This window comes from Rissa tridactyla, chromosome 21 (assembly GCF_028500815.1).
Source record: "Rissa tridactyla isolate bRisTri1 chromosome 21, bRisTri1.patW.cur.20221130, whole genome shotgun sequence".
NCBI classification, from domain to species: Eukaryota; Metazoa; Chordata; class Aves; order Charadriiformes; family Laridae; genus Rissa; species Rissa tridactyla.
The window spans coordinates 3,258,069-3,285,819 of NC_071486.1; the positions used below are offsets into that span (position 1 = coordinate 3,258,069).

The following is a 27,751-nucleotide window of genomic DNA, read 5'->3' on the forward strand; positions in this document are numbered from 1 at the left end:
CCATCCCTCTCCTACCCGGGGGGAATGCGGCTGCAAAGCCTCAGCCCACCCCGAGGTGGTCCCCGGCTCTCCAGAGCTCCCCGTTAGGGGTCCTGGGCTGCTGTTATCCCCCTCCAGGGTCAGCTACATCGTTGCGAATTCCTCCAGCATCCCTGTGCAGCAGCGAAAGGCGAGCAGCTCTCACCTGTAACTGCAGCATTTAAAAAATCAGAGAAAAAAAAAAAAGAAAGTAAGTGCGTGGGGGGGGATACGCAGCCAGGCACCATGTTCTGGCGTGCGGTTATGGAGGGTTGCGTTCCCGTGATATATTGCACTCCAAAGTCCGGGGGGTGAGATAAGCAATGCCGGGGAGGCCTCCTTCGCGCGCGGCGTGTTCAATCACTCGCTATAAAGAAGCCCCGGTGCCTCCACTCCTCTGCTTCCCCCTCGCTTCAAAGAACAAAAGGAAATGGGCTTGTTGCTTTGTAGGCGAAGGAAAGGAGGCTCCCGAGACCCGGGGAGAGCGAGCCATGAATTATTCAGCGCGGCTGTCGGCGCAGGAGTGGGGCCGAATCTTGCTCCTGCGGTGATCCCGGCATCGGGCGCTGGCCAGGAGCCCCGAATTCGGATGGGTGCAGGTGCAATCCTGCTGGGTACAGGGTTCCCGGGGAGGTGGGGCTGGGGGCAGCATCCTTCCCACCCTCCCCGGGGCACGGCTGCGCTGCTGGTTTGGAGCAAAAGGTGGTTTCTAGTCCTGCATCCCCATCCCATGGGAGAGCCTTGGGCTTCCCGCCGAGTTTTGGTTGCTTTGGCCCAAAAAAAAGGAGGGAAAACGGCTGAGAGGGGGACATGCGTGTGCCAAACGGGGAGGGTGGTGGGGGGTGAGAGCCCCAGGCAGTGAATGCGCCTGGGATCGCTCTCCAGCCGGCTCGGTAACAAATTCCCTGACACAGGGAACAATATTTCCCTGACTCTGCCAATTCCTTAACGACGCCGACTGGAAGGGCCCCGCAGGGAGGAGAACTTGAACTCTGCAAAAAGCCCTTCTGCTGAAGCTTTATTTAAGGCTGCGTGGGGGATGCTGAAATATTAAAGGACGGAAAGATAACGGCTGGCGGTAGGCTGGGCCGGGGGGGGGAGCGGTGCAAGCGGTGGCAGCGGCTGCCCTGTCTGTGTCTCTCTCTGCCTCTAAACCCCTTCGGTGCTCCAGCTAACGGGGCTGTCACCTTGCTGGGGCCGGTCACTGCTCTCCCCTTGGTGATCCAGGTCCCCTTTTGCGTGGTTTCCGAGACGGCTCCGGGTTTGCGTCTCCACCAGCAGCACTGCGCTGTCTCGGCTGGACACCAGCATCTTGTGGCCGCAGCCCAAGAGAAAGGACAAGGACTGAGCACCTGTGGTTTTTCTCTGTGCTGCTTCTGTTTATTTCTTATTTTTTTTAATCCCTACTTCTTGACTGTAGAAGTCCTTGTGCTGACACGATATTATTTATTTATAAAATATGTACAGGAAAGCGCTCGGGTACCGGTCCCACCCTCCAAGGTTGGCTGTGTGTGCCCGGCCGGCAGGGGCGGAGGTGAAAGATGTTCTCTCTGCCTCGGAGTTGGGAGGAGGAGGAGGAGGAAGGAAAGGGCTGAGAAAGATAGAGACTTCAAAGTACGTGAGCAAATATTTACAGGTTCCAAGACACAAAAAAAAAAAAAAAATATATATATCTACAGTGTTGTCTTGGGGATACGGGGAGTCGGGCTTGAAGCGAAGCCCGCTCCCAGCTCCGTTTGTTATATTGATTTATAAAGACTACGGGTACTGATTTCCATCGGCTGTGCCGGCAGCTGGGTGCGCGGCTCGGGCGAGCCCCAGGCTCGGGTGCCGGCAGGGGCAGCCGGGACCGCTCCAGCCACGGGTTCATGCTTCTGGGGTTTTTGCGATGGGGTCTGTACGCTTTATTCTTGCAAATGAGGGCCAAATGCTTCTCAGCACTCCCTGGAGCGCCGGGCGAAGGGGATGCTGGCAGGGAGCGCGTTTCAGAGCGGCAGGGAGGAAAATCCTGCAGTTTGGGGTTTCCCACTGGCCGCTGCTGATTTAATACGATGCGAACAGAGCGGGAGGGGTTTGCTGACACGTGGACGGTCCCCAAAAGCTGGCCGGCTTCTGGGAGCTGGGGAAGGGACCTGTGTCAGCGTGGTCGTGCCGCGTTGGCACCGGTGGGTGCAGGGGTGCCCCAGCGAGCGTGCCTGGGGCTCGGGGTCTGCACATGGCGGGGGGAAGCTACCGCGGTACGTGCACAGCTAACGGCTTGTGCCGGGGAGGGGGTCGGTGCACGAGGGGGCGACTGTGTGAAATGAGACGGTGGGTGCCTGGGTGTCTGTCTCGGTCCCCGAGCTCGGCGGGTCGCCCCAGTTCAAACTGTCCATGGTCTATGCAGGTGATACTTGGCTGGAGGAGACGGAGGAGACCTCGGTCTTGCTCTGGGATACAGCGGAGGAGACATCGTCGTCCCCAAAGGGGTTCTTGCCGCAGCAGATTGTGGTGATCATGCAATTACGGAACTGAAGAGGGGAGAGAAATGGAGAACGATGGCACCAGGGATCAGCGGGGACGTGCTGCCATACTGAGAGTCCCCCCGCAGCCCCGGAGCTTGCTGCTCCCCCCAGGCTGAGATGCCATCCCTTATGGGGAGGAGCAAGGTGCCTGCGGTGACCCCAGGCGTACTGGTAAGCCAAGGGCTGGGGCTCACCCTGCGTGACACGGGGCATCTCACCTGTTTGTTCATGAGGACGTAGATGATGGGGTTGTAGAGGGAGGAGCTCTTGGAGAAGAAGGCAGGCACCGCCATGAGCGTGGCAGTGAAGTCCGCTCCCTTGTTGGTGAAGATCCAGAACGCCACCACGGCGTAGGGCGTCCAGGCCAGCATAAACCCCAGCACCATGAGGATCACCATCCGTGTCACCTCCTTCTCCGCCTTCTGGGTCGTGGCTGACTCCTGCTGCTGGGCAGCTGCCTGCGGGCAGGAGGGTGGTGAGGGGCACCCCAGAGCTTCCCACCCCCAGACCCACCTCCCTGGTCCTGCCCCAGCTGCACACCCTGTCCCTGTTCGTCCCCTCCCAACGTTACCTCTCGGACTTTGCAAATGAGGCGCCCGTAGGAGAAGAAAATGACCACGACTGGGATGATGAAGTGGATGATAAACATGTAGAGGACGTAGGACTCGTTGTGGTAGTCAGGGTTGTGGGTGTAGTAGTCAGGGCCGCAGGAACACTGCATCCCCTCCGGCATGTATCTGCCAGTGAGAAAGGTTAGGATCTTCCCCAGGACCCTCCCTGGGAGTAGTGTGAGAGGGTTCAACCTGAGGACCGAATTCCTCAAGGATGGAGGATGCTCGAAGAGTGACAGGCATGTTTTGGGGCGGACTCCTCCCCGGCTTCTCCTCTGGCCATCATCATTGGCCCTGCAGCGCTTGGCACCCTTGGGGCTGGCGCAAGCCGTGCCGACATGTTGCACTTGAGCGCGGTGCATGTGTGTGTTGTGACACTCGCTCCCTCCCACGGGGAACAGGCTATTTATTTCCTTCCTACGTGGCTGAGCACTTGCCTGCCCCGAGCCACCTGCTCTCCCTCTGCCCATGGAGGGATGCCAAGCAGGGACTAGAGCCACCAGCTTGGTGGGTCCAAGCTCTTGAGGGTTTTGCCCCTGCTGCTGCACGGGGTTCAGGGATACACAGCCGGTGTCTGGAGGAGCCCTGGCTCAAAGGGATGCAGCCCAGGACTGCTTGGGAGCCAAGGACTGGCTGCTTGGGCAGGGATTCAAGGCTGGAGAAGGACCATCTGGCTGTGCCTCATTGCAGGTGGGTGGTAAAGGGGCTTTGCTGCCCCAAAGCCACATCCTGCACGTGCCCAAAGGGCTGGTAGAGGTTTGCGGTGACCTCCAGGGCAGCTCTGCAGCAGGGTGTCAGGAGGAGCTGGGGTGGCAGCATTAGAGGGATCATCTCCATCTCCTCGGCTCTTCCCTTACACTCCGGATGGCCTTTGGCTGCTGCATCAGATCCTGGCCAGGGATGTGGGTGCGTGTAAGAGCCAGGCATGGGCTTCAGCTGCCCAGAGGACACTCGCTGAAGCCTAGTGAGCAGCCTTGGTATGAGCAGCCAGTGTTGCCTCTGTTTTTGGTGGGGGCCATTTGTTGGTGGGGGTCTGAAATGCACTGTGGTGCTGGGAGCAGGACAGAGAGGGGTGCTGGGAAAGGTGCTGCAGGGCTCTCAGGAGCAAAGCTGGGGTGGCAGCATGTCAGCAAGGCCAGGTTTGCCACCCCAGAGCAGCCTCGCCTGCTGGCCTGGTCATCCAAATGCTCTTTATGGTCGGCAGAGAGAAACGGGCTCTTCACAGCAGGGGCGAGACGAGCAGTGCCTGTGGAAGCCCCTATTTGTCTGCTGAACATCAGGGGAGCACGAAGCTGTAAATGCCGAGCCTATGGCTGCCTTTGGTTAGGGGACACCAAGCCATCAAGAGATTGAGAGCTGAGGTCCCATTTCTGTCCTGGCTCGCCCCGTTGCCCCTCTGATCCGAAGCCCAGAGAGTTTCATGCCTGAGCTACATCCTCCCTGACCCTTCGACTCACCTGGACCAGCCGAAGAGGGGTGGAGCAGCACAGGAGAAGGCCATTATCCAGGTAAAAGCGATGCCTATCATGGCGTGGGTTGCGGAGAAGCGGAAGTTTCCCATGGGCTTGCAGACGACGATGTAGCGCTCTATGGCCAAGACGACCAGGGACCAGAGGGCAACTTGGCCTGCGGGAGGGAGAGAAAAAGAGAGCGTACGGTGGTGGTAAGAGCTCCTCTGGGCTTGATCTTCCCTTCACGGTGGCAGAGGGGACCGAGGGGTTGGGGATCAGCCAGGGATAACCAGCATCCTATGGAATAACCGAGAATCTCCCAGCTGTAACGTGCAAAAAGGTCTGGGAGCGTCTGTGCCGCAGCAGGATGCTGGTGGCAGAGGAGGGGACATGACGGTTTTTTTAATCATTTGAAACTTGAGGGGGTGAATTCCACCTGGGCGCGAGGAAGCGCAATTTCCGGCAAAGATGCCAGATGCGTCCAAACCTGTTGATGCCGTTAGATGTGTATTTCATGAGTCTTCCGCCGGTGCTGGATCGGGGTGGGGGGGGTGTACGGGGGAGGCTGTGTGGGTGGGCATGCGTGCACATGTATTTATAAGGGATAATTAAACTTCAGGGGATTGGGAGCGTTTAGTCGGTGCTGTAAGCCTGCTAATGCCCCCAGCTGTGATAATCTGCTGATAACTACACCCTGTGCTAGGATTCGCTGGAGACCCGCTGCTCGCACAGTGGCTGCTTCCCATCAAACTTCCTTCCCTCTGAACTGGAGACTCCTTGCTCTTTACTGGATGCACACATTGGAGGGGCAAGTAATGCTGCCTGAAAGCCCACTTGGTCAGAAACGGTGCAGACCCATATCATCTTCTGACCCCAAAACCAAGCCCATCCTTGGCTTCAATCAGAACATTTAGCTTTGCTTTTGCCTGCCAGCATATCCATCCTTTTTTTTTTTTTTTCTTTTTTGGCATTTCCCCCCCCTCCCAGATCAGCATCACTGCAGGAAATTGAATTGCCCATTTAGGGGAAAAAAAAGAAAAAAGTGAAGTCCTTGCAGTGGTTATGGATCTCTGCAGCAAAGATTAGCAGTTGTCAGATCCATCACGAGGTGTCGTGCGGGCCTGGCTGGCTGCGTGGGCACGGGGTGCAAAATGAATTTTCCCTGTTTTGCACTGGGGCTTTCTGCAGGGCGAAGCGTTAGCGGCTCTCGTGTCCCTGAGAAGCGAAATAAGGAAGCTCCCAAGGGCACCCAAATACGGCTGCAACTGGGACAAGAGCTGAGCAATTGCTGCAAAGCCTGGGCCTGGATTCCCTAGCTCTGTGCAATCCCAAATCTTCCTTCCCCTCCATGCTGCTGCTCTTCTCTTCTGAGTAAGAGCTGCCACATCTTCCTTTTGCCCCTAGATAAGCTGTCACCCTTCTCCTTGTCTTGAACTCCTCCTCTCCATGCCTGTACCCCTTCCGTGGGGTCCTTCTCCCGAGTTGTCCCTCTCCTAAGGTATGTCTTTTCCCTCCCCGAACCATCCCAAATGCTTCACCTTTTCCCAAGAAAAGGCTTTTGGCAAGGATGCTTGACGTTGATTGAAGGACATGGTGTGGTCATCCCCAGCAGGTCACTGCTAGCCAGGCAACTTCAGGGTGAGACCCCCTGAATGGACACCGGGCAGCGTGGCCAGATGACCCCAGACTTGATCCTGAAAAGAAGGATTCCTTCCTGGCGTTCATTGCCTGGCAGCTGCCCTGCTCTTTGTGAGATGGGCGCTTCCTGGCATCAAGATCAAACTTGGATAAATCTCTTTTTATCCCCATTTTTAAGCTGCGGGGAAGCAGCACCTTGCATGGTGAGCGATGGCTTTCTGCACAGGAGGGACGCTGCATGCATCGCAGCCATCCCAATGGCACGGTGAAGGGCTGGAACTGGGCTCCTAAAGCCCTGAAGAAGCAAGACCACCCACTCCCAAGCTTGGCCCTTAGACCCAAGCTCCCATTCCACAGCCCTTACCTCCCAGCGTGGCGAAGAAGCCCTCCACAGCACAGCCAACGGGGCCGAAGACAAAGTAGCCGTTCCAGGCAGTGTAGAAGGTGACCGTGAAGCCAAAACAGGCCATGAAGAGGTCAGCCACCGCCAAGTTGACCAAGATGTAGTTGAGCGGCTGCCGGAGCTTCTTGTGTTTGAAGGTGACCAGGAGGGTGAGGAGGTTGATGGGCAAACCGGTGGAGATGAGGAAGAAGATGTAGCAACACACGATGCGGTATTTCCAGGGCTCGGCTAAGTAATACTGGGGGTACTCAAAGGGGCTTCGCACCACCCCTGTCTTGTTGGACATAGGCACGTAAAAATTGATACCTTCCGTCCCATTCATTCTGCCAATGTTATGGCAGCTACTTTGCTTTTAAGAGCTTTTCTTTTTTAAATCAAATGCTCTGATTTTGTAATTAATTAGGCTTCAACCCCAATTAAAAAATAAAAAGGAAGCCCCACCCCCCCCAATGTGGAAAAATACCCAACTAAAGGGTCCTCCCCCCTTCAAAAAAGTGAATGAATTAATAAGAACGGCAGTAAATCCCGAGGGGACGGGAGGTGGTGCGGTGCCCCTGCTCCGTGTCAAGGGCTGGCAGTGCCCGCGTGCCTGGGGAGGTTTTATACCCTTCGGCCTCCTCGAGGAAGCGCGGGGGGAGGCCGGATTAGGGGCTCGGCTAACTTTGTATGACAAGGGCAACGGGATTGAGAGGGGTTGATGGTTTAAGCACCCTCTAAGCAGCCAGTTGGCCCCAAAACCTGCATTAAAGCGTATTAATTGCCATTAAGTGTTTAATATTGTTTAAGGAGTTGGGGGGAGGAAGGGATGGGGTGGGGAGCCCTTTGGAAGAGGAGGGTGGTGAGTTGGGGAGCGGCTGCTTTGGGTGATTGATGGGGAAATGGGTCCGTGCTCAGGTCCAAGGTGGGTCACAGCCTTTGGGGTGTCCCTGGCGCGGCTGAAGGACTCCATGGGAGCGTTGTGGGAGTGGGGAGTGCCCAGCTTTGCCCCACTGACCTTGGGGAGGTTGCTGGGGGAAGGCTGGACCAAGCTCTGCGGGTTGGAGCTGTGGGCTTGGCTCTGGCTCTTTGGCTGCTCTGTGCTTTGGGTGCCTCCTCTGCCTTGCCTCCTCCCTGGGCTGAAGGATATACGTTATGCAACTGATCCTCCAAGGATCTCCGGCAGGGATGGATGGGGCATGGCCAGCCTGGGGGCTCCCTGTCTCCTGGGGAGCTGCTGGTGCGTGTTTCCCCCCTGATCCTCCTCCCCATCCCAGCAAGCAGGAGACCAGTCTGGGTTACAGCTTTGCAAGGATTGGTGGGGTTTAGGGAGGGTCCTTAGCCACAGCTCTAAAACCAGCCTGACAAAGTGCCGCTACTTGCTGGAGAAGCAGCACCTGAGTGTCCCTGGGAAGAGACGGTAAAGCCTCAGCAATGCTGATGTCCTGAATTCCCTCCAGAGACAGTGCAGAGACACCAGCACCAGCCTGTAGGCACACTGGGAGGGCAAGCGGGTTGGAAAGAAGCTTCTCCTGATCTCTTAATGCTCAGTTTGGGAGGTGGGATCCCCATCCCAGCACACACGAGACTGTGAAACCCTTCTCAGCAGGGTCAGTGCCAGCTTGGAGCACCAATGCTCCATCCCAAGCTCTTTGCCCATTTTTTCCTTCTGGGTCATGGGTGCTTCTTCTCCAGGAGACCTGCCTAAGGCGTCTTAGTGAAGCTCTTCCATTAATCTCTGACATCTGGTGGCGTTAATGGCCCTGATCTGTTAATGCGGTAAGCTGTTAGCCTCTTTCCCACCGCTGCCCTCCACCAAGACAAGGTGGAGGGAAAAAGTCAATGCTGTCTTGCTGGATGAATGAGGTCTTCTGCAAGACTGGAGTGTCTCAGAGCTGGAGGGCAGGAGCGGAAGGCTAAGGGGTGTGGGATGAATGATGTCCTAATCGCTGATCCGTCTGTACAGGTCCGAGAGGAGCAGAACTAGGACGTGGCAAGAGTAAGTGGGTCACGTAAACCTCAGGTGCCCTGGGACAAGGAATCCCCGTGGGATGGCTGTGGCTCTCAGATGTATCTCACCACACGTCCCGTGTAACCGCCAGTCATGAAATTCCCAGTCCAGGTCTTTTCTAGTCTGACCACAAGCTCTTCCTTGAGGGGAAAAGTTTCTTGTGGAGAAGTCCCATGGCCTTACTCACAGAGTTTTCCCCTGAGGTATTTCACACAGAATCATCACAGAATCACAGAATGGTTTGGGTTGGAAGGGACCTTAAGGATCATCTAGTTCCAACCCCCCTGCCCTGGGCAGGGACACCTCCCACTAGACCTGGCTACTCAAAGCCTCATCCAGCCTGGCCTTGAACACCTCCGGGGATGGGGCATTGACAACTTCCCTGGGCAACCTGTTCCAGCGCCTCACTACCCTTACAGTAAAGAATTTTTTCCTGATATCCAATCTAAATCTACCCTCTCTCAACTTGAGGCTGTTACCCTGTGTCCTATCATAACACTCCCTGGTAAAGAGTCCCTCCCCATCCTTCCTGTAGGCCCCCTTTAGGGACTGGAAGGCTGCTATAAGGTCTCCCTGAGGTCTTCTCCAGGCTGAATGAACAACCCCAACTCTCTCAGCCTGTCCTCACAGCAGAGGGGCTTTAGCCCTTGGATCACCTTCGTGGCCCTCTGCTGGCCCTGCTCCAACAGGTCCATATCCTTCTTGTGGTGAGGACTCCAGAGCTGGACACAGTACTCCAGGTGGGGTCTCACCAGAGCAGAGTAGAGGGGCAGAATCACCTCCCTCGATCTGCTGCCCACGCTTCTTTTGATGCAGCCCAGGATGCAGTTGGCTCTCTGGGCTGCGAGCGCGCATTGCCAGCTCATGTTGAGCTTCTCATCCACCAGCACCGCCAAGTCCTTCTCCTCAGAGCTGCTCTCAAGCCTTCTCCGCCCAGCCTAGATTTGTGCCTGGGATTGCCATGCCTCTTGCCATTTCATGCCTCTCCTGACCATAGCAAGGCTTCGGGATGTACAAAAGTTAGGCATGGCTTTGCAGAATTAGTTGAATATTAAAGGAGAAACCAGAAAAGCAAATACACGTAAACAGCCATGTACAGATGTGCGTCTCAGCTCCAGTGTGTTCCTCCCAACTTCCATGATAGAAAGCACCTCTTTTCAGCTAAAAGATTTCACTATGATGGCCCACCTTCGAAGGACTTGGACCTTGCTGTCAGTGCCAGCAGCATCTGAAAGCGCTGGTGCTTCTCCAAGGTTTTGTATATGAACATGGTTATCTCATGGGAAAGCTAATTTTCATCTCCCAGAGAGTAATTTTCACCTCCCATCTCTGTGAGACTTTCTGCCACATCTTTGTGGTGTCCCATCTTCTCCTAAAGAGTAAAGGGTTGTGCAAATGAAGCACAGCTATGGGGAGAAGAGGCGTAACGACAGTCTGTTTTGGGTGGTGGTGGGAAGGATCAGCAGTAATTTTTGCACAGATTTTTTTTTTTCCTTGGCCAGCGCAAACCCCCTCCACTCCCTCTTTCAGCCAAGGTGTGGTGCAACTTTGGCTTCATGCCTGGTAGGCAGAAACCTTTCATACAGAGGAGTGCCAACAACTGGACCAAGAGGACTTTCACCTGACCTTCAACTAGGTCTGGACCAAGACCCTTCCCCTTTCTAGGAGCTGAACACGGAGCAGGTAAGCCCAAGTTGCCTCTGTCGTGCTAACAGGAGCCGGTGGATTTAGATCTCTGCAGGTCAGTGATAGCCGGAACAATGCCCAAGGCCTCGAATAAACTCAGCAGAAGAAAATTACACCGGAGAGGATAGCTGGTTCCTCCAGGACGTGTCCTGAATGCAACCTCGGTTCCCTCTGCATCTCTGTCGCAGAAATGGAAAGTGATGGCTTTAATTTGGTGTCTCTTAGCAGGGAAACTTTACGGGCGTCTCCCAGAGAGCTCTCAATTGTCTTCTGTGCTGCTCTACGACAAAGGCAGCAGTAGCAAAATGCAGGCCCTGTTTAATGCGAGAGGAGAGCCTGGCTTTCTTTGCGTTTGTCCTTAAGAAAAGGAAGGGTTTTGTTCCTTCTTGCAGGTTTGTTTTTTTTTTTTCTGCTTTGCTAAGCTCTTTGAGATGAGATTGTCTCTTATTCATTGTTTGTCAGCACATTGCGTGACGGAGCCCTGAGCTGCTCTGGGCTTTCATGTCCTGTGTAAAGCAAGAAATGATAATTATAATCAAATAACTAACTTGCACTGAGCTGATACGGTTGGTTCGCTGGGCTGGAGCGACAGGCAGAGCAAACCACAGGGATGTGCCTGTCCCCATCCCTCTGCGAGGCTCCTCATTGCTGGGCAGAGGCACCGGGGCGATTTGCCCGAGGGCACACAGGGAATCACTTGCAGAGGGAGGCGTAGAGAAACACAAAAGCGATAGGAATCAGTCATGAAGCAAACATCTGTGCCTAAATTCTGGTGATGGACTAACGCACAGGACCCTGAACCTTGGCCACGAGCACCCACGCTGAATGCAAAACGGTGCCGAGCTCGCTTTTGTGCTTCTGGCTGGTTTTGTAACGTGCTGCCCTGAATCTCCCTTCTGGAGGGGCTCCTTCCTCCCGGGTGGGGTGGAGAAGCAGGAGGAAGGTGCAAATACTGCGGTGCCTCCCGGTACCTCCAGCTGCCCTGGGAAGACCTCGTTTCCCCATATCAGATAGCAGCCACGCGTGGCCGCTGCGCTGAGCCGCTTACGCCGGGCTTGTGAGCCCCCTCGCCAGGAAAGGGGTTAAAGAAAGATAAAGCTGGAGCGTTATAGAGACCATATGGAGGGGAAGAAAACCCTTTATCCTGTAATTGGATTCGTTCCCGGCGGCTCCCGGCGGCGCTGAGGCTGAGTGGAGCTGACAGGTCGTGATGGGCGATGCGCTGCCAGCCGCCCCGTCCAAAGCAGGATGTGTGTGCACAAACTTGTAGATCAATCCATTAGAGTGGATCAAATAGATTTAAATGTGTGGCAGGGAGAAGGAGGACACAGATGTATTTACAATTTGGTTTGGTGGGCCGGTCCTCCCCCAGCGGGGATTAACTCGGCCATGGCTGGCGGCTCCGTGGAGGCAGCCGTGCCCTCTGCCGGCAGCCGCTCCTCCGGGCTTGTATGGTCGCATCCATCTAGGACAAGGATCTGGTGGTGCAGAGGAAAGTTATTTGTACCACGCCCTTGCTTCTTTCCCAAAAAATAAGGGTGAACAGAGCCTGTTTCCTGCCTTGCTCACAGCCCCCGATGGGCTGCACTCATGGGCTTTGGGCAGGAGGAACCCCAGCTCCTGTTTTCTGGGCAGGTTCTCCATCCCAGCTCCTTCTCCAGGCTCTCCCCACCAGCACAGCCTCACAGGGGGGATGCACCAGAGCCAGAAGCTAGCTGGGAAGCAGCTAGAGCTTCACCGCTGCCAACCTCACCTCATGTGCATGGTATTCACAAGCAGGCAGGCTGCTGTCACCTCCCAGGCTTTTCCTCCTGCTGCTGGTCCAGGTAACTTCCCTGCAAGCACTGTAGGATTTCCTTGGAGCGATAGAAAGTCTTTGGGACCTGTCATTTCCTTGCCAAGGAGCTGAGCAATCCCGGCTCAGCTGTGAACCTGCACTGCTCCGTGTGGTGCTGTCAACACTTTTAAAGAAGTGATAAACCAGGGCTGTGCGGAGTAGGCAGGTTTGCAAGACAGTCTCACCGGCCACGCAGCACCGGGGGACGAGCAGCCAGCACAGCCCAGCAAATCCAAGCAGCGCAAGTATGTTTCATAGAATCACAGAATGGTTTGGGTTGGAAGGGACCTTAAGGCCAACCCAGTGCCACCCCCTGCCCTGGGCAGGGACACCTCCCACCAGCCCAGGTTGCTCCAAGCCCCGTCCAACCTGGCCTTGAACCCCTCCAGGGATGGGGCAGCCACAGCTTCTCTGGGCAACCTGGGCCAGGGGCTCACCGCCCTCACAGCAAAGAGTTTCTTCCTCAGATCTCATCTAAATCCCCCCCCTTTCAGTGTAAAACCCTTCCCCCTTGTCCCATGGCTCCCCTCCCTGATCCAGAGTCCCTCCCCAGCTTTTCTGGAGCCCCCTTTCTTTGTATTTCTCTGTACTTTAGCAGCTGTGCAAAGGAGCGAGCCATTCTCTGACGAGGGTGATGGCCAGTGCAAGGCAGAAGATGCCGTCTGCTCCTGTGACATCTTCCTGTCTTGCAAAATGCAGTCAAACCCCTGCTGGATTTTGTTCTGTTTTATGGGCTATTCGAGCCAGGTAGGTGTTAACAGGGGGAGCTGGGAGTCAGGGATCTGTGTCCTGCTCTTCTCTCCAAGCTCTGCTTTGCTCAACCAGTGGCAGGTGCTTAACTGGGACGCCAGGGAGACAAGAGAAAGGCATTTATTTAATTCCAGAGGGATGCAGGAGCACGGCACCACCACCTTCATTCTGCATTGTCCAGCAGCGCCTGCCGTGGCCCAGCTTTGAAGCAGCTGAGCGGTCAGAAAAGCGGGTTTAGGCAAATAGAAATAATCCAGCCCTCTTATTTTTAATTTGTAAATCTCATTTGAAGTTGAACCCTATTATTCCTGAGGGCCTTATTGTGGATGCTCGTAGCCCTCCGCAGCGATGCTTTATACACGCTGTTTCGTTTTGTCATAACTGGGTCAATTTTTTTTTTTTTTTTTCATTTCTAGTGCAGAGCCCTTGGTTTTCTCTGTGGAAGCCCGGAGACTGCTGTGACGTGGCCAGCTGGGTTATAATCTTTTGGGAAACAGTACAGAGGAAATCTGGGAGTTGCTTGCTTGTTTTCTGCTTTCCAGCAGGGTTTGGCTGGGCTGGCTCCTTGCCCTGATGCCCCCACAGGACCACAACAGCCAACCTGGTGTTCCAGCTCCCAGAAAAGCCACGTCCTGGTGGTACTTTGGGTCTCCCAGGGACAATCCCTCATGTCACTGCCCTGGCCACGCTCTCAGCCAGCAGAAGAGCCCCGTTCCCTGCCTTTTGCCCCATTTTGAGGCCCCTGTTCCTCTTGGTGGCAGCTGCGTGTCCTGCATTGGAATTCGTTTTTGTTCTTTTCTCGCTATCCCTGCTTTAAAGCCTGTTAGGGATTTGCTCCAGACCAAACGTGTCCTTCTCTCCCTTTGCCCTTCATCCTGTAATTGGATTCATTTCCTCCATCCAGCCCATCCCGGGCTTCTCCCCATCCCTTTACGTAACGATGCTCTGGGCTCTGCCAAGCCCCGGCGCTGGGGGCTTGACCTGCAGCCACTGGAACCAGCGGAGGGATTTGCACCGATCGATTCCTCTTGCACATTGAATCCCACATTGGCGCAACAAACCTTTTCTTTAGCAGTTCCTTTTGCTCCCTTCCCGTTTGCTGCATCTTTTCCTTCCCACCTGCGGTGTCTGCTCCCTCCAAGCTCTGCATGAGCCCCCGGAGCACGCGGTCCTGTGAGAGGAGGGGTAAATGCAGCAGCTCCGCACAGAAGAGCAAAGCCCGCGGCAGGATTGTCTGGAAAAATGATTGATTCCCCCCCCCCCTTCATTAATATTTATTTTCCTTAATTCCCAGTCTTTACTGTTTAGCTCTCTAAAGCCTTTGTGGTTGAGAGGCTTTCACCGAGGTTGCTGTTCATCACCTCAGCAAAATATCCCTGAATTAAACAGGCATTTTATCAAATTCGAGTCCTGTGCTGGAATCAGACTTTAGGCTGGATGGGCCTAAAAGTCTTTGCAGATCTTTCTGCTGGAGTCTGAGTTTTCCATTTGGTTTTCCTGGCCCCATGTCCCAGCCGCGATGGATGTGCTGCTGTGTTTCGCTAATACCAGGTTTTTCCCCTGGGAAACGCTTGCCAGCGAGCACATTGACTTGCCATGTGCTCTGTCTCTTTTTCACCCTGAAGGCATCTGACCCTGTTTCCTTGTTGCCTCGAAGAATGAATTGGTGCCTTGAAAGCCTGAAAGGAGATAAAGCAGCAGCCAACTCTTCTCTCCTGTTGCAGATAAACTGCTATTAACTGCTGAGGGTTTCTGTAATGAGCAGGGTGACTCGCCATTGAAAGCGTTGATAAATCCTGGGCATCCAGCATAATCCAGTCCACAGTATCAGGAAATCTCTTGGGAGCTGGCAGCGTTGAGCACAGCAATGCCTTTTTCACGCTGCAGTTCTCCCATGGGCGGATAATCTCCATGGACAACAACTGCAAACGCTGGAGGTCGGATCCTGACTGCTGTAACCTCCCCTTTTCTTCTCAGCAAAAACGACCGCTGCAGCCAGACGGGGTTTACCTGCAACGGTGACCGCGGGACTGGGTTTTGCATCCCGTGTGCGAGCGAGAATATCATACATCATCCTCCCGCTGATTTGACAGTGCGAGCGGCCCCGCAAAGCAGCGATTTAATGCACTTCTCGGTGCCTTAGCGTTTCGTCTTGCTATGCTTAACCTGATATATTGTTGTTTGATGCGGGAACAGTAGGGGGGGTAAAAGGAGGTAATAAGAAAATAAAAGGTCAGTGGGTGCCTGGTGTGTGTAAAGGCTAAATTGCTCTTTCATCAAATCTAATAAATATTCCCTGTGAGTGGGGTAGGGAGCTCCTTTTCTGAAATGCTAAGTGATTTCCCTGCCTGAGAGCGTCAGCCCAGGACTTGGATTATCAGATGCGGGCAGGGTTTCCCACCGCCGGCCCCTGGGCCACCACCAGCCAAGCCCCGCAGCACCCCGGGGGGCCAGGGCAGCAGCGTGTGAAGGGAGAGCAGCCACCGGGAGGGAAAAGCCAGCCTCACTGCAAAGGAAACTGCATTTTTTTTTTTTTTCTACTGTTCCTAAAAATATTCCTGAGCCTTCAAGTGAAAACACGGTGGTTTGGATTTGAAAACCAAAATGGAAACAGATGAGCTGCATCCCAGCTTGTTTTCTCACCTCCTCTCCTTTCTCTCTTTGCTTCTTCCAGATTGGGGAGAGAATGGTAAAGGAGTGACCAAAAATGAAGAAAAAAAAAAAAAAAAGCACGGAAACATGTTTCTCTTGTGGTTTGTTTTTTTTTTCCTTGTTTGAGAGCCTATAAAGTTTTATAAGCACAGCAATTGGTTTTAAGTGAAAAAGGGATGTTTTTATTTTTATTTTTTATTTAATTCTAATGAAAGACGATTGTTAGGGGATAGGACGTGTCTCCACCACTGGTAGAGAAGTTAAATCCATCCAGGCTGTGGCCAGAAACATGTGCTTTCCTCTTTCTTTTGTCCTTCCATGGAGAAACGGAGGCAGCAGGCAGAACTTCCAGGTGTCCCCGATTTTGGGGTGTCCAGGTCACCTCAGGCCTGGTTCCCAGAGAGGCTTTGGCATTACGGGGTGCAGCACTGGTTTATCAGGCTCTAAATGCCCATGGGCAGCTCGTGCAGGTGCGTTGCAGACCCAGAGGCGCTCAGCGAGATGCTGAGGATGTAAATCGGTGTGATCCTACTGGAGCTGGGTCCGCTGCGAAGATGCTGCTCCATCTGGGTGTCTCTTGGAGATGTTTGTGCTGAAGAGCTCCAGAGCGTTGCATTTACAGGTAAAACGAGATCACTGGATCCAAAAGGTGGGCGGTGAGATGCTCCCTACCCTCTGCCGCACATCCAAACCTTCACCTCCTTCCCTGTGTCCGACCTGCACCTCATCCACAGCTCGCTGCCGTCAGCAAGAAGAGCCTCCAGTCGCTGGGTTGGCTGTAGGAACCCGGCAGAGTGGGAGGAGAGAGAAACAACACGAGACAAATTCCCCGTTAATCTAAGAGATCATTATTTGCTGCTGGAGCCAGGAGGGTCAACTGGTTTGGGGAGTCAGCAGGAGTTAAATCCTTGCTATTGATTCTTGCCCAGCCTGGCTGCGCAGCCCTGAATTCCCGTGAATTACACTGCCGAGCAGTGGGGAGAAGCTGAAGTGGGTGCCAGGCAAGCATGGGGGATGGGAGGGGGAAGCCTGCGCCCTTAAAATATTTATGCCGCAAATTAACATGTGTTTTAGGCCTGTGATTCTTCAAATATTTATCTAGCGTTAATATTTTGAAAACCGCATTAAAATTTGCCACTGGTGCTTTATTCATTAGGAGCGTTCGGCAGCCACAGACAGCAGCGCCTGCTAAATCTGTAACGCGTCCATGCAGAGACAGCAGCTGGAGGATGGAGCCTGGGCCGGGAGAAGGAGATTTCTGCTCCTGCTTCCAAAGCAGGGAGCCTAAAATGAACTAAAATGAACTCCAAAACCACACTGGCTTCAGCTATGTGGCTGCAGACGTTCGGTTCAGCAGAGAATGAGCCGTGGTTTTGACCCATCTGACTCCAAGCAAAAATAATTTAACGTGAGCAGGGTGAGACAGATACTCCCGTGAGCAACGGGAAAGGGAACTGGGGCTGGGGGACACGTTTTTTTCCAAGTTTGATGGCTGCTGTGGGGCTGGTGGGGCTGTGAGAGCCTTGTGGACTTGCACAAAGTTGTGTCCTCCCTTCCCATGTGTGCCAGCCCCATCCAAGGAGGTTGTTGGAGATGGGGGAAGAGTGGGTGATTTGGCCCACGGTGGCTGTCAGGGCTTGTGCCGCGGCTCTGACGCTCAACCCCGAATTGGAAGCTTTGCTGGAGGACCCCCCCATCGCCTGACCAAGAGCCAGACGGAGCGGCAGTGCAGGATTTCGGTCCCTCACACTCTCTCCGCCCGCTGCGTTAGCTCAGGGCTGAAATTCAACTTCAGATTCCCATTGGCTTCTATCTCCTGTTTTTTATGCAACCCGCTTGCCAAAATACCCCGAGCACAGAGAAACTTGGAGGGAAAAGTACAGGACATGGAGACAAATGTTCAGTGTCCCTGGCACAGGGAGCTCATTTCCCCTTGATTCCTTGACACTGCAATTGATACACGGCTTAATGGGCTTCACTGCTACTGCCAGTTTCCTCTTAAAATTACTCCCAATTATGGCGAATGTTTAACTTTTAGGTATGAGCAGAACTGCAAGCAACTCCATTTTGTACATCATATTTTTGTTAAGCTCCTAACCTCTGCTGCTATTTTGCTTCATAAAACAAGGAGAGTTTCAGGGGGCCTGCAGATTGCAAATTGTTACAGGGAGTGCAGCAGGACAGAATTTTTTGCATTATGATGCCGAGGAGTGAGATTTCCAGCTGTGATTTTTATTTTCATTTATTCTCATTTTGCATTGGCAACGGGGACGTGCCAAAAGCTGCTTTTACGGACTGAGCAAACCTGGAGCAAAAAGGTGCCTGTTGCTTCCACTGAAGAAATCTTGGGAGTCGGGTCCCGTATTTTCAGTTCTGTTTCCTTTTCTTTTTGAGTACTCTTGCATAATTAAGAGGTGAACCTGGCAGACAGCATGCAGCTAATACAGATATGATTAATTTTAATCTTCCCTTTTTATTTTAAAGGTTATCCATCCCAATGCAGAAAGCTGCATCGCAGATGGATGGGAAACCTGCCAGCCGGCCACATTTTTGAGGTAAAAGGGGACAAGACATGGGAAAGTTTAGTGCTTTGAAAAAGTGACCTTTCTTGGTAATTAATTTGTCACTTCCCAACACCATCTGCTGACTCGTCAGCTGCATCCATCATAACCATGCGAAAAACACTGGAAAAGTCAATTAAAATGGGAACTGGTGTCAAACGGCCTTTGCGCAGGTTCTTTAGCAAAGGGAGGAGGGGAAAAAAAAAACCACCCCACTATCATGTAACGTCCTTTTCAACAACACACGTACACATGGTCCCAGGGAGAAAAACTATGTTGACCTCTCTGGAAGTTTTATATCTAGGGCCGCTTCATTGCCCGGCGATAAGCTGCAGTAAATGCGCAGGGATCTGGGAAGCATCTTAGTGATTGCCACATTTTTTAAGGAGGGGTTGGGCCCAAATTGAGCGTTATTGACTGTAGTAACAGCAGCGAGTCCCTTGTGAGGACCAACATGTGCAGTGTGTACACGTCGTATTGACTAGCGGCGATGGAGCTAGGTGAGAAAAGTCATTTTACGGGCTTGGGTAATAGCTCTTTTTCCCCTTGTCTCCAGCAAATAGTGCCAGTGCTTAGCTTTCAACCAGCCAGGCGGGAATGCCGCTGCTCACCTCTGCTACAACACCCCATAAAGCCATTTGATGGAGGAGGATTTCATTGCTTCCCCAACTCATTTTTTCCTCTTTCATCTCGCCTGGTTGCTTTCAACTTTCCTCGTGCGTAGCCACCCATCTGGGAGAAGCACCAGGACGTTTCTGGCCTGATCCCAACCCCTCCAGCATCAGTCTGACCGTCTTGAGGGGCCAAAGATGAGCTCGTACGCAATTCGCTGCTTCTCTCTGCACCTCATTTGTCTGGAGAGAGATGTCAGCGCACAGTTTTGTGTCCCTGAGGGGGATCAGTATGTCCAGGACTGGGAGATGGCGGTAAAAGGGGCTGCATGGAGACTCAAAATGGACAGATAAATCCCCCAGACTGCTTTGACATCTCCCCACTTGTCTGCTCAGTTTATAAAGCTTTTTGGTGAGAGATTTAGCATGTATAATTTTATTTATTATTTTAATATTTAGCTTTAGATCCCGCCAGGGGATTTATTACCTTAAATCTATGCTTTTTGGAATGTTTGTGGGTCAAACTTCATTCTGCATTACGCTTATTTTGTGGCACCATGGTTATTATTGTGATTTGTCCACATTTCAGTAGGAATATAATTAAGACACAGGCATCAATTTACCACTGGTACGCTCTCATCAGAAATGCTTTATCCTGGAGGGTTCATGAGCTAAATAGAGAAGCTGGGAGAGAGGAATTTTTCCATTTTATAGCTGGGGAAACCGAGGCAGAGATGCTCTGTCCAGCTGCGGGACCCACTGAGAACGGCTGCCAGCCTAAAGAGAGAAGCCTGGGGAGAGAGGAAAAGGGATCTGCCTGGAAACGAGAAACTCCAAAAAATCCAATGCAGATAACAACGTTCCCTCTCTGGCAAACCCGTTTCCACGCACACCAGGTAGCCGTTCGTCAGCTCCGCTGGAAGCGTGGCACCCGCGCAGGTAAGTGATTGCGTACCGGTGCCTCTACACCTATATAAAGGGTGGGAAAGCCAGTGGGAGCATCCAGGCGTGATCAGGAGCAAGGAGAGATCTGACCTCCAGCATCCCGCGGCTGCGCTCGCCAGGTAGGTGCTTGGTCTCTGCTCCCAGTTGCAAGCTCTGTGGGGTGGGCACCTCATGGGTGCTGAGATCGGCGCTGGTGTTACCAGCACGTGTTGGCTTCAACCGAGAGAGCTCTGACAAGAAAGAAGAAACAAATCGATGCTTAAACAAGGGGAAAGGTGCTTTGGGCTCATCCCCCATCGTAGGAGCATCGATTCCACCAGCTCCTGCCTCCCTGCTTGTTGTGAGCACCCAGCAGACACCGCAGTGTGCTGCAGAGGCGCAGGGAGCCCTGGGTGCCCTCTGCACTCGGGGAGCTGCTTTGAACAGACAGAAAATGAGTCACAGACAGTTCCTATTGACAGTAACGATCTGATTTTTTTTTTGGAAGACAGCTCAGTAGATAAACGTACTGTCTTGTCACTGTGCTCACGCCAGTACCAGGTGGATGTTCACCCCTCCTGCCCCCAAATTGCCATTTCACCCCATTTTACGCATTTATAAGCAGAGCTGGGAACTGCTGCAGCCGCCCCATGCGACCGTGGTACTTTGTTGTGCTGATGCTGAACTTGGGATCCTCCTGCTTTATGCTTTCTCTTTGTAGCTGGGAAGCAGATTCACTAACAACAAAGTACGTATCTGCCTGGAGAGGCATTGAACTAGAGATCTCAGGTCTGAAAGACATGTCCTGCTTACAAAATAAGGACAGCACATTCAAAAATTATATTTTTTTTGACCGGAGTGATGTGTGGGGGTGTTTCTCCAGGGGAAGAGGGAGCGAATCAATTCACAAAGGGATAGTCAATAAGAGATGAAGGAGGTGACTGGGTTTATTTCTTTGTATATGGCAGTATTTTATTGTGGTGGTAGAATAAATGAAAAGGCATGAAAGATTGATGCTACTGAGACAGCACCGTGTTATCAGCACATATGCATATCAACATGTTGTATTACAAGGGGAGAGCCCGAGAAATCCTCTTTTGATCACTGCAGCAAACAATACATCTCGCTGGGTCACAGTTGGCAGCTTTTGATGATGGGTGGGCAGGGGGCAGATGGCACCGGTGCCACCCTAAAGCGGTGCCAAGGCAGAGGAGAGGGGCTATAGCCACCGTCAGCCCTCCCCTGGCCTGGCACACAGCGGAGGGATGTGACTGGCAAGTGCTGCAGAGGGGAATATTTATTAACTTCCACTGGCCTTCAGTTCAATACTAGCTGATATTTATGGGAAATCTAATTTAGGGGTCAAATTTGACCTAACAATGTCTTTTCAATAACGTCCAAACGGAGAGGTTTCTGAAACTAATTAAGGATCAGGCTCCAATCAGGTGGAGTAGTTAAGCTGTGGGACGAGACTTCATTAAATTCGTCCAGAGAGAATATTTTAATATTTAAAGAGAACATTTAATGTTTACGTAAGTCCTCTTCTGACGTGAAGTCGCTGTTAAATCACCTCAGAAGGTAGTTTTTAAAGCCTTTTATACTAGGCTTTTATGGAGCCGGGCAGGCAAATGCCCTTCCCAGCTCTCCTGGACCCAATGAGGTTTATTAAAAGATTCAGTCCATCAATGCGGGTTTTCAGGAGTGAGGAATATGAAAACAAAATTTAACAAAACATCTGTCTTAAGGCTTTTCTCTCTTACAGCATCACTCTGTCTCCCTTGCTGTCAGCGGGATTGATGGGAGCGTTTTGCTCTGGATGTGTGCGGGTCTTAAACCACTACAGCTGGAGGGCTAAAGCTTGCAGAACAGAGCGAGTCTTTAACAGTACTGAAGGGCTGGGCTTGAAGTCCCTGGAGACATTGCTCAAGAACAAATCTGTTTACAGAAAAAGGTTTGAGAGGAGAAGTGTCAGTCAAGACGCTTCTATTCTCAGCTCAGGAGCAACTGGAAGAGTAAATATACCTCTGTTTAACTGGTGGATAAATTGGATTGCAGCTGATCAAAAACCAAAGGGATTTCTTGTCAAATGGCCCTCCCCACTATCACCCTGGTATCTTCTTTCCTGTGTCATTCAGACTCTCACGATGGTTTCAAAGAAGGTGGTGGCCAGTTTGCTCTTGGTGTACGTGGTGTCTATGCTGGCTGAGCAGACCGAAGGCTTCGTGCCCTTTTTCACCCAGAGCGACTTCAGGAAAATGCAGGTAACCCCAAGAAACGTACTGTAGGGGCTGGAGTCCTGAATTAACCAGGGAAGGTGTTAATTCTTCCCTAATCCCCCAAGCTCTGCCACCACACGCTGTGCCACTGTCGTCCCCGTCATCTGCCCCTTCTGCTCAAACAGATACTGGCAGTCCCTCACTCGTCCCAAAGTTAAGGGCTATGGGAGAGGGCAGAGACAAGTTTTAAGATGTGAGACTAGAAAGGAAGAGCCTGGACTCCTTTACATAAGCACTAAAAGACCCGCATGGGTTATCATCTGCAGCTGGTGGGGCTCGGTTTTCTTTCCTCCGTGCTAGTGGCTGTAATTTTTACAGAGAAGCTGCAGCTTTCCATCACCATGCTGATGGGTCTTTTTGTTGTAACAAATAATTAACCATCCTCCAGATGGTTGTCACCTCTGGGATGTGCAGAGAGGAGAATGTTTTTTCTTTTGATGTGAAACTAATACTGTTGAAAGGTGTCAGGCAGGCAGCCTCAGAGACTGCATCTTCTTAAACACAGCCGAAGTGAGCTTCCCCCGCACGACGCAACCCGTTGATACTGGGGAGAAATCTTGTTTCCAACACCTATCCGCTTGCTGGACAGCAATTGCTTTTTGTGGGGAGCACAATCATCCTTTAGCCTCGTTGAGGAAGATGATGGGGACCCACGCACGGTCCCCAGATTGATTGTTCTTACATCATGACCCTCGTAGCTGTGTGTCTGCTAGTGATTGAGGGTCTTCTAGATGTACATGGGTGAAATCAGTCTTCCAAAGGCTGCCTCTCCTCCTCTGAGCATGCATTCAAACAAGCGCACAGCAAGCAGTCGGTTTGACACTGAGCACAGCTTTCACTGCATTTTACACGTCCCGTCATGTCTGTCATATCCCAAAGCAACTTTGGCTTTTCTCTTTGGGCTGGGAAGAAAGGGAGGGTCCTGAAGCCAAGTTCAGCCCCATAAATGGGAAAGGACTGACGTTACAGACCTGGCTGAAAGGCTGGTAATGCATAATGTCTGCACAGAGCTCTCCATTTGCAATGAAGCTGTGCAGGCTTTGATTCAACTTCACTGCCACTGCTACAGAACACAACCAGGCTTCTGGAATAGCTCTGCAAGGTCGGTATATTTGGCTACCACGTCCTGCTGACAATCTTATCTTGCACAGATCAAAGGAGTCCTCTGCAAGTGTCATGTTTGCTACAGATCTTTACATGCAATCCTGTAACCCAACTTTACACCCAGCATTGCTGCCTCTGGGGCATGTCACAATTACAGTCCCCAGGGCGATGCTGGCTGCAGTTGATGGGTCCCTTCCCAGCGAGTTGTGGCCCTGGGGAAGGATGCTGCACTGGCTCCAGGCAGTGGTTAGACCTCCAGTCCCTCTGGCTTTGAGCCCAGCTCCACAGGCTCCTGGCTGCTGGACATCACACTGTTGATATGGTGCAGAGTGGGTTTGGTACCCAGACAATACTGCATCCCAGCATCACTGCCCCATTTTCTCTCTGCTGTGAAGTTGCAGGAAAAGGAGAGGAACAAAGGAGGGCAGAAGAAATCCCTGACCTCGCTGCAGCAGCTGGAAGAGGAAGGCTTCTCTGAGCAATCCGGTGGAGATGTCAGCAAGGTCAAGACCATCCAGGTATGTTAAACCATGCGACTCTAAGCAGCCACGAGGATACACAGGGGGACAAGTGGCCCAAGAGTCAGCCCACGGGGCCTGGATACAAAGGAGTGTTTGGCGGTGCTGTGTGAGAAGACAGTGGGTGTTATCAGGGAGCTCACCAGACAATATTAAGGAATATCACCCACTTCCTGACAGGCAACTGAGCAAGGCTGCATCAGAGAAAAGACTTATCTCCACCCTATAAATTATCTGGACATTCAGCAGCCTGGTCACCCTCACCAGGCTTCTCCCTCGGTACAGGGAAGATGGAAACAACATGAGGTCGGTCTTTGCCATTCAGTGAACACCAGGCAACTGCAAGGCAGGAATTTGCAGCTCTGCTGCAGCTCTGGGTTTAACTTGTCACTTTTTCACCCAGCTCCAGATTAGCTGCCCGGTGTCACCTCCAATCTCACAGTCCTATGCACTGGCAAGACCTTATTTATAAACTTGGGCCCATACAGACGCACCTCCCCCCCCCCCAGCCAAAAGTCTGTATACAGAGCAGAAAATTGACAATTTTAGGGATTTAAGTGCCAGTCTAAGCCCTCAAAGGCATGCTTACCCGGTTAGCCAAGTCTGAAAATTGTTCTTTTCCACTTGAATACAGGGAACTCTTTGCCCTGTCCGTGCAGCTGCTCCCTCCGCCAGCAAAAGGAGCGTGTAGGTCCATCCCAAACTGCGGGAGAGACTGAGCGGGACAGGCAGCGGGGCTGGCTAGGCTGGAATTTGGCCAAGACGCAGGTTAATGTGCAACTTACTCTCGCAAACGTGGTGCACCAACAATCAATAATAGGATTTAAACAGCAAGGATTCACAGTTCAAAGCATTAAATGACTGGCACATCCCAGTGTCTAACAGTCCCCCACTGCAACCGCAAGCCCTCCTGTGCCTCCAGCCATGACCAGAACAACTCTATTTACTTCGGGTACATCTGAGCCACAGCTGGCTCAAAGTCAGTCGGTCTGGAGGCAGGATGATGTCTCATCCTCAGTCTCTACTAAGGCAGGGTGCTTCACCAGCATCAGTAAAGCTGATGGCTTGAAGGGTCAAGGTGTGAGATAGTGGAGGATTATAAGGTTCAGAAATTATTTTCTTCTTTACAGTCTCTGTTGCCAGGAGGTAGCTTTATCTGTGTTTCTGAGTCAGCCCATAGATGATCCAATGCATGAAAACTTCGGCACTCTGAACAGCACAAGATTGCGTTGACTTCAAAATGTTGCTTTTCCCTGTATAAGGATCACCCTCTTCCCTTCAAATCAGCCCTAGACCCTCTACTGACCTGAGCAAAGTGGGGTCAAAGCACCCTGACCTGTCTCCCTCTGCTCTCCTCAGCTTTTCCTTCTGACTTTTCTGGCTTCCTCCACAGCTAGCTGTTCCTGTCAGAGCTGGGATGTGGCTCACCCCAAGGCAGCTGGAAAAATACCAAGATGTCCTGGAGAAACTGCTAGCAGAGATGTTACAGGACACCCCAGACGGTACTGTCAGGAGGTTGATTTCTGCCTTGGGAATTCTGCCTTTCCCTCCTCTCACCAGCTCATCATCACAAGATATTTATATTCCTCAGAAGGGCTTTTGTGTCATGTTTGCTCACTTTACGGAGTCCTCAGATACCCCACCAGCTCTCTTGCACACGCTCTTCTTCCTGGAAGGTTATTCACTCTCTTAGGGTGCTGTCTGTGCCCTAGAGCTGATATTGACTGTTAGCAGCATTGCAACACTTCCCAGCAGCTCCACTTGCTGCGGCTTCCCACTTCCCCACTCCTCCTCCCGAAAAGTCCTCTGTCTTCAGGCTGCAATTTCCAATGGAGCTTATAATGCAAGCTACACCTGCGAGGCAGCTCAGCACCCACAGTCAGGCCTGAACACCTCGCTCCCTGCACAGGGGCTTACCACTAACACTTAATTACAGCTAGAATTAGCTGCAATTCATGGTGTTGAGTGCTAACAAATCCAGCCCTGGGCTTTGATTTTAGTGTACGGGAATTGCAAAAGAAAATACCCAGAGGCAGTATGTGATGCAGCTATTCCCGCCTGCAGACTTGAGGGGTGGTGGAATGGGTCTCGCTGATGTTATCTTTGGACTTTTGTCTTATCTGGGCTTAAATGTCCCAAAAAAGAGGGTCCCCTCTATCCCTGTGGGAGTCGTCATTCTGCTTTGGCTGTGCTGATTACAGTTTGCCTTCCAGCTTTTTAGTTGGGCAGCTGAGGAGGATGAAACAATATATAAAGCCTAGGAAAGACTGAATGACAAATTTAAGGACACTTGTTCTTTCCTCTCTTTTCTTTTTAGCTGACTGATATCTGCAGAATCAGAAGAGAAAGCGATGTCGCCTGCTGAAGCTAAAAGATTCCACTTATGTAAACGAAATCTGTAAAAGAGATTAACAAAATCCGAGGTGAGATAATAAAGTACGCAGCATAATTAAATGGAGGATTTGTGCCTTCTTTTCTGCATGCCTCTCAGCCAGATGGCAAGCAGCAAGTGTGGGAAAGAAGAGAGGGAGGGTTTCCAGTTCTAGAGAACATCACCGTCCTTTGAGAAGTGCAAAGCATGTTGCAAAGCCTGAGTAATTAATCTTTGTGGACTAATAAGTTTTAGCCCTCCCTTTTGGCAATGAGGGAAACCGAGGCAAGTATTTACCGGATCTCCTGGCCAAACTGGTGACACAGGAGTAGGATGATGAGTGTTGGATGGGGGACTCGGGCATCCCCACCAGGATCCCTGCTCTGGACGCGGGAGGGCACCCTCTCCCACGCTGCTGGGAGAGAGCAGGAGCCCTGATTTGCAGTTCCTACCTGTGCTCTTACCCAACCTCTTACTCACCCAGGCGATATAAATCTAAATAACATGGTGAGGAACACCTCACCCCATGGCTATGATGCGAACAGGCACAGTGTGTGTGAAACAACACAGAGCTCCGGCCTTATTTCTGCCTCTGAAACAAACCTAGAGGTGAAATCGCAATTCCACTTGAACATATTGCTCTCCATTTACATACCTTTGGCTTATTTTAGAGCTGCTCCTCTATATTGGCAGCAGGAAATCCAACATATGTAAAGTAAGGACGGATGAGATCAATGGTATGTATGTGCATATATCCAATTTCAATCCAATTTTATCCTCCCAACCTAACACAAATTCTGTTCTCACTGTGGTTCATTTAAATAGCTGTGTTTGTGCTAGAACAACACTCCTTGGTACGTTCTCTGCTGCAAGCCATCCCTTAGGAGAAAAGAAATCTCCCAATGTATAATGCAACATCCAGCATGGAGTGGATTCCAGCTTTAACATTTGATTCAAAGGCACACTCCTAGTCCAGGGACTGATCAGCTCAGTGTAACTCAAAGTTTGCAGGGATTATTGCTGAGGCAGGCTGAGCTATGAAATCACTATAAATGAGTCTGAGCGGGAGGAAGATAGAAAATAATACATTCCATTAGGCTGAAAGTGAAATCAGCTGCACGCATTGCTGGGCTATAGGAGCTCAGCCAGTGCAAATCAGTCTGCAGTGGCGTGATACCCAGGGAAGATCTGGCATGGAAATCACTGGAGGAGCTGCACCACATTTACGCGGGCGTCCAGCAAGACCAGAGACAAGACTGTTTGCTTCAAAGGGGGCATGTTGGCTTGTTACTTCCGAAAGACCCAAACCTTTACCCCAAGTTTAATTTTGCCCTGCCACGGGAAAACAAGGAGAATTTCCCCTTGAGGGGCAAACAGCTCCTAAAAGCCCTACATAAGCTCCATGGCAGGTCCGAGTTGTGTCTCCAGCATATCCTTTTGCCCAGCTCTTTCACTCAAGTGGTTTTCCAGGCTGACAGCTCCCCTGTGCTATCTAGGAAGGAAAGTTTCCCAGTGACAGCAAGAAAGAAAGCGAACATGAGCCTCTTGGATTTGCTTCCTGGACCATTTCCCACCACAGTGATGGTGGGGCTGATGCTGCAGAGACTTCCATAAGGAGATCCACCAATGTGACTCTGCAGGGATGTCTCCCTTTGCTCTTACATTTTGACCCAAGCAAGCTGTAACAGCAAAGGTTTGCTTTTACCGTGGCCGTCGGTTCTGCCAACGGCTCTTCCCAGTTCACCCAGCTATAAATGAGTTCAGGGATGTACAGTTGGTTGTGACAGCAACCGTCTTGCTCTGCAGCAACAACCGTGCAGTCCAAAGTACAAGGGGCCCTTCAGCTTTG

General features: G+C 52.0%; 2 protein-coding genes and 1 long non-coding RNA gene across 3 annotated transcripts; 1 reads left to right on the top strand and 2 right to left on the bottom strand.

Moving 5' to 3' along the window:
• Positions 1 to 2,396: 2,396 nt before the first annotated feature.
• LOC128900283 (green-sensitive opsin) lies at positions 2,397 to 6,947 on the bottom strand. The gene is made up of 5 exons (XM_054181226.1): positions 6,587 to 6,947; positions 4,591 to 4,759; positions 3,094 to 3,259; positions 2,741 to 2,980; positions 2,397 to 2,528 (listed from the first exon to the last, which is right to left on the bottom strand). Exons 1-5 carry the CDS (start codon positions 6,945 to 6,947, stop codon positions 2,397 to 2,399), a joined length of 1,068 nt encoding a protein of 355 aa, XP_054037201.1.
• Positions 6,948 to 15,824: 8,877 nt separating this feature from the next.
• LOC128900334 (uncharacterized) lies at positions 15,825 to 24,701 on the bottom strand. Its single transcript, XR_008463274.1, has 3 exons — positions 24,121 to 24,701; positions 19,665 to 19,884; positions 15,825 to 16,313 (listed from the first exon to the last, which is right to left on the bottom strand). It is a non-coding gene; the product is annotated as an uncharacterized LOC128900334 (long non-coding RNA).
• Positions 21,778 to 25,976, top strand: LOC128900332 (promotilin-like). Its single transcript, XM_054181351.1, has 4 exons — positions 21,778 to 21,894; positions 23,409 to 23,531; positions 24,925 to 25,033; positions 25,849 to 25,976. Exons 1-4 carry the CDS (start codon positions 21,778 to 21,780, stop codon positions 25,854 to 25,856), a joined length of 357 nt encoding a protein of 118 aa, XP_054037326.1. The 3' UTR covers positions 25,857 to 25,976.
• The last annotated feature ends 1,775 nt before the right edge of the window (positions 25,977 to 27,751 follow it).

What these genes read in the sequence shown, in the direction of transcription:
- LOC128900283 (XM_054181226.1), bottom strand. Translation starts at nt 6,947, where the DNA reads ATGAATGGGACGGAAGGTATCAATTTTTACGTGCCTATGTCCAACAAG. An exon ending in CTTCTTCGCCACGCTGGGAG is followed by an intron (nt 4,760 to 6,586) that starts GTAAGGGCTGTG and finishes TCCCTCCCGCAG; the next exon opens with GCCAAGTTGCCCTCTGGTCC. An exon ending in ACGTCCTCATGAACAAACAG is followed by an intron (nt 2,529 to 2,740) that starts GTGAGATGCCCC and finishes TCCCCTCTTCAG; the next exon opens with TTCCGTAATTGCATGATCAC.
- LOC128900332 (XM_054181351.1), top strand. Translation starts at nt 21,778, where the DNA reads ATGGTTTCAAAGAAGGTGGTGGCCAGTTTGCTCTTGGTGTACGTGGTG. An exon ending in GCGACTTCAGGAAAATGCAG is followed by an intron (nt 21,895 to 23,408) that starts GTAACCCCAAGA and finishes TCTGCTGTGAAG; the next exon opens with TTGCAGGAAAAGGAGAGGAA. An exon ending in GCAAGGTCAAGACCATCCAG is followed by an intron (nt 23,532 to 24,924) that starts GTATGTTAAACC and finishes CTTCCTCCACAG; the next exon opens with CTAGCTGTTCCTGTCAGAGC.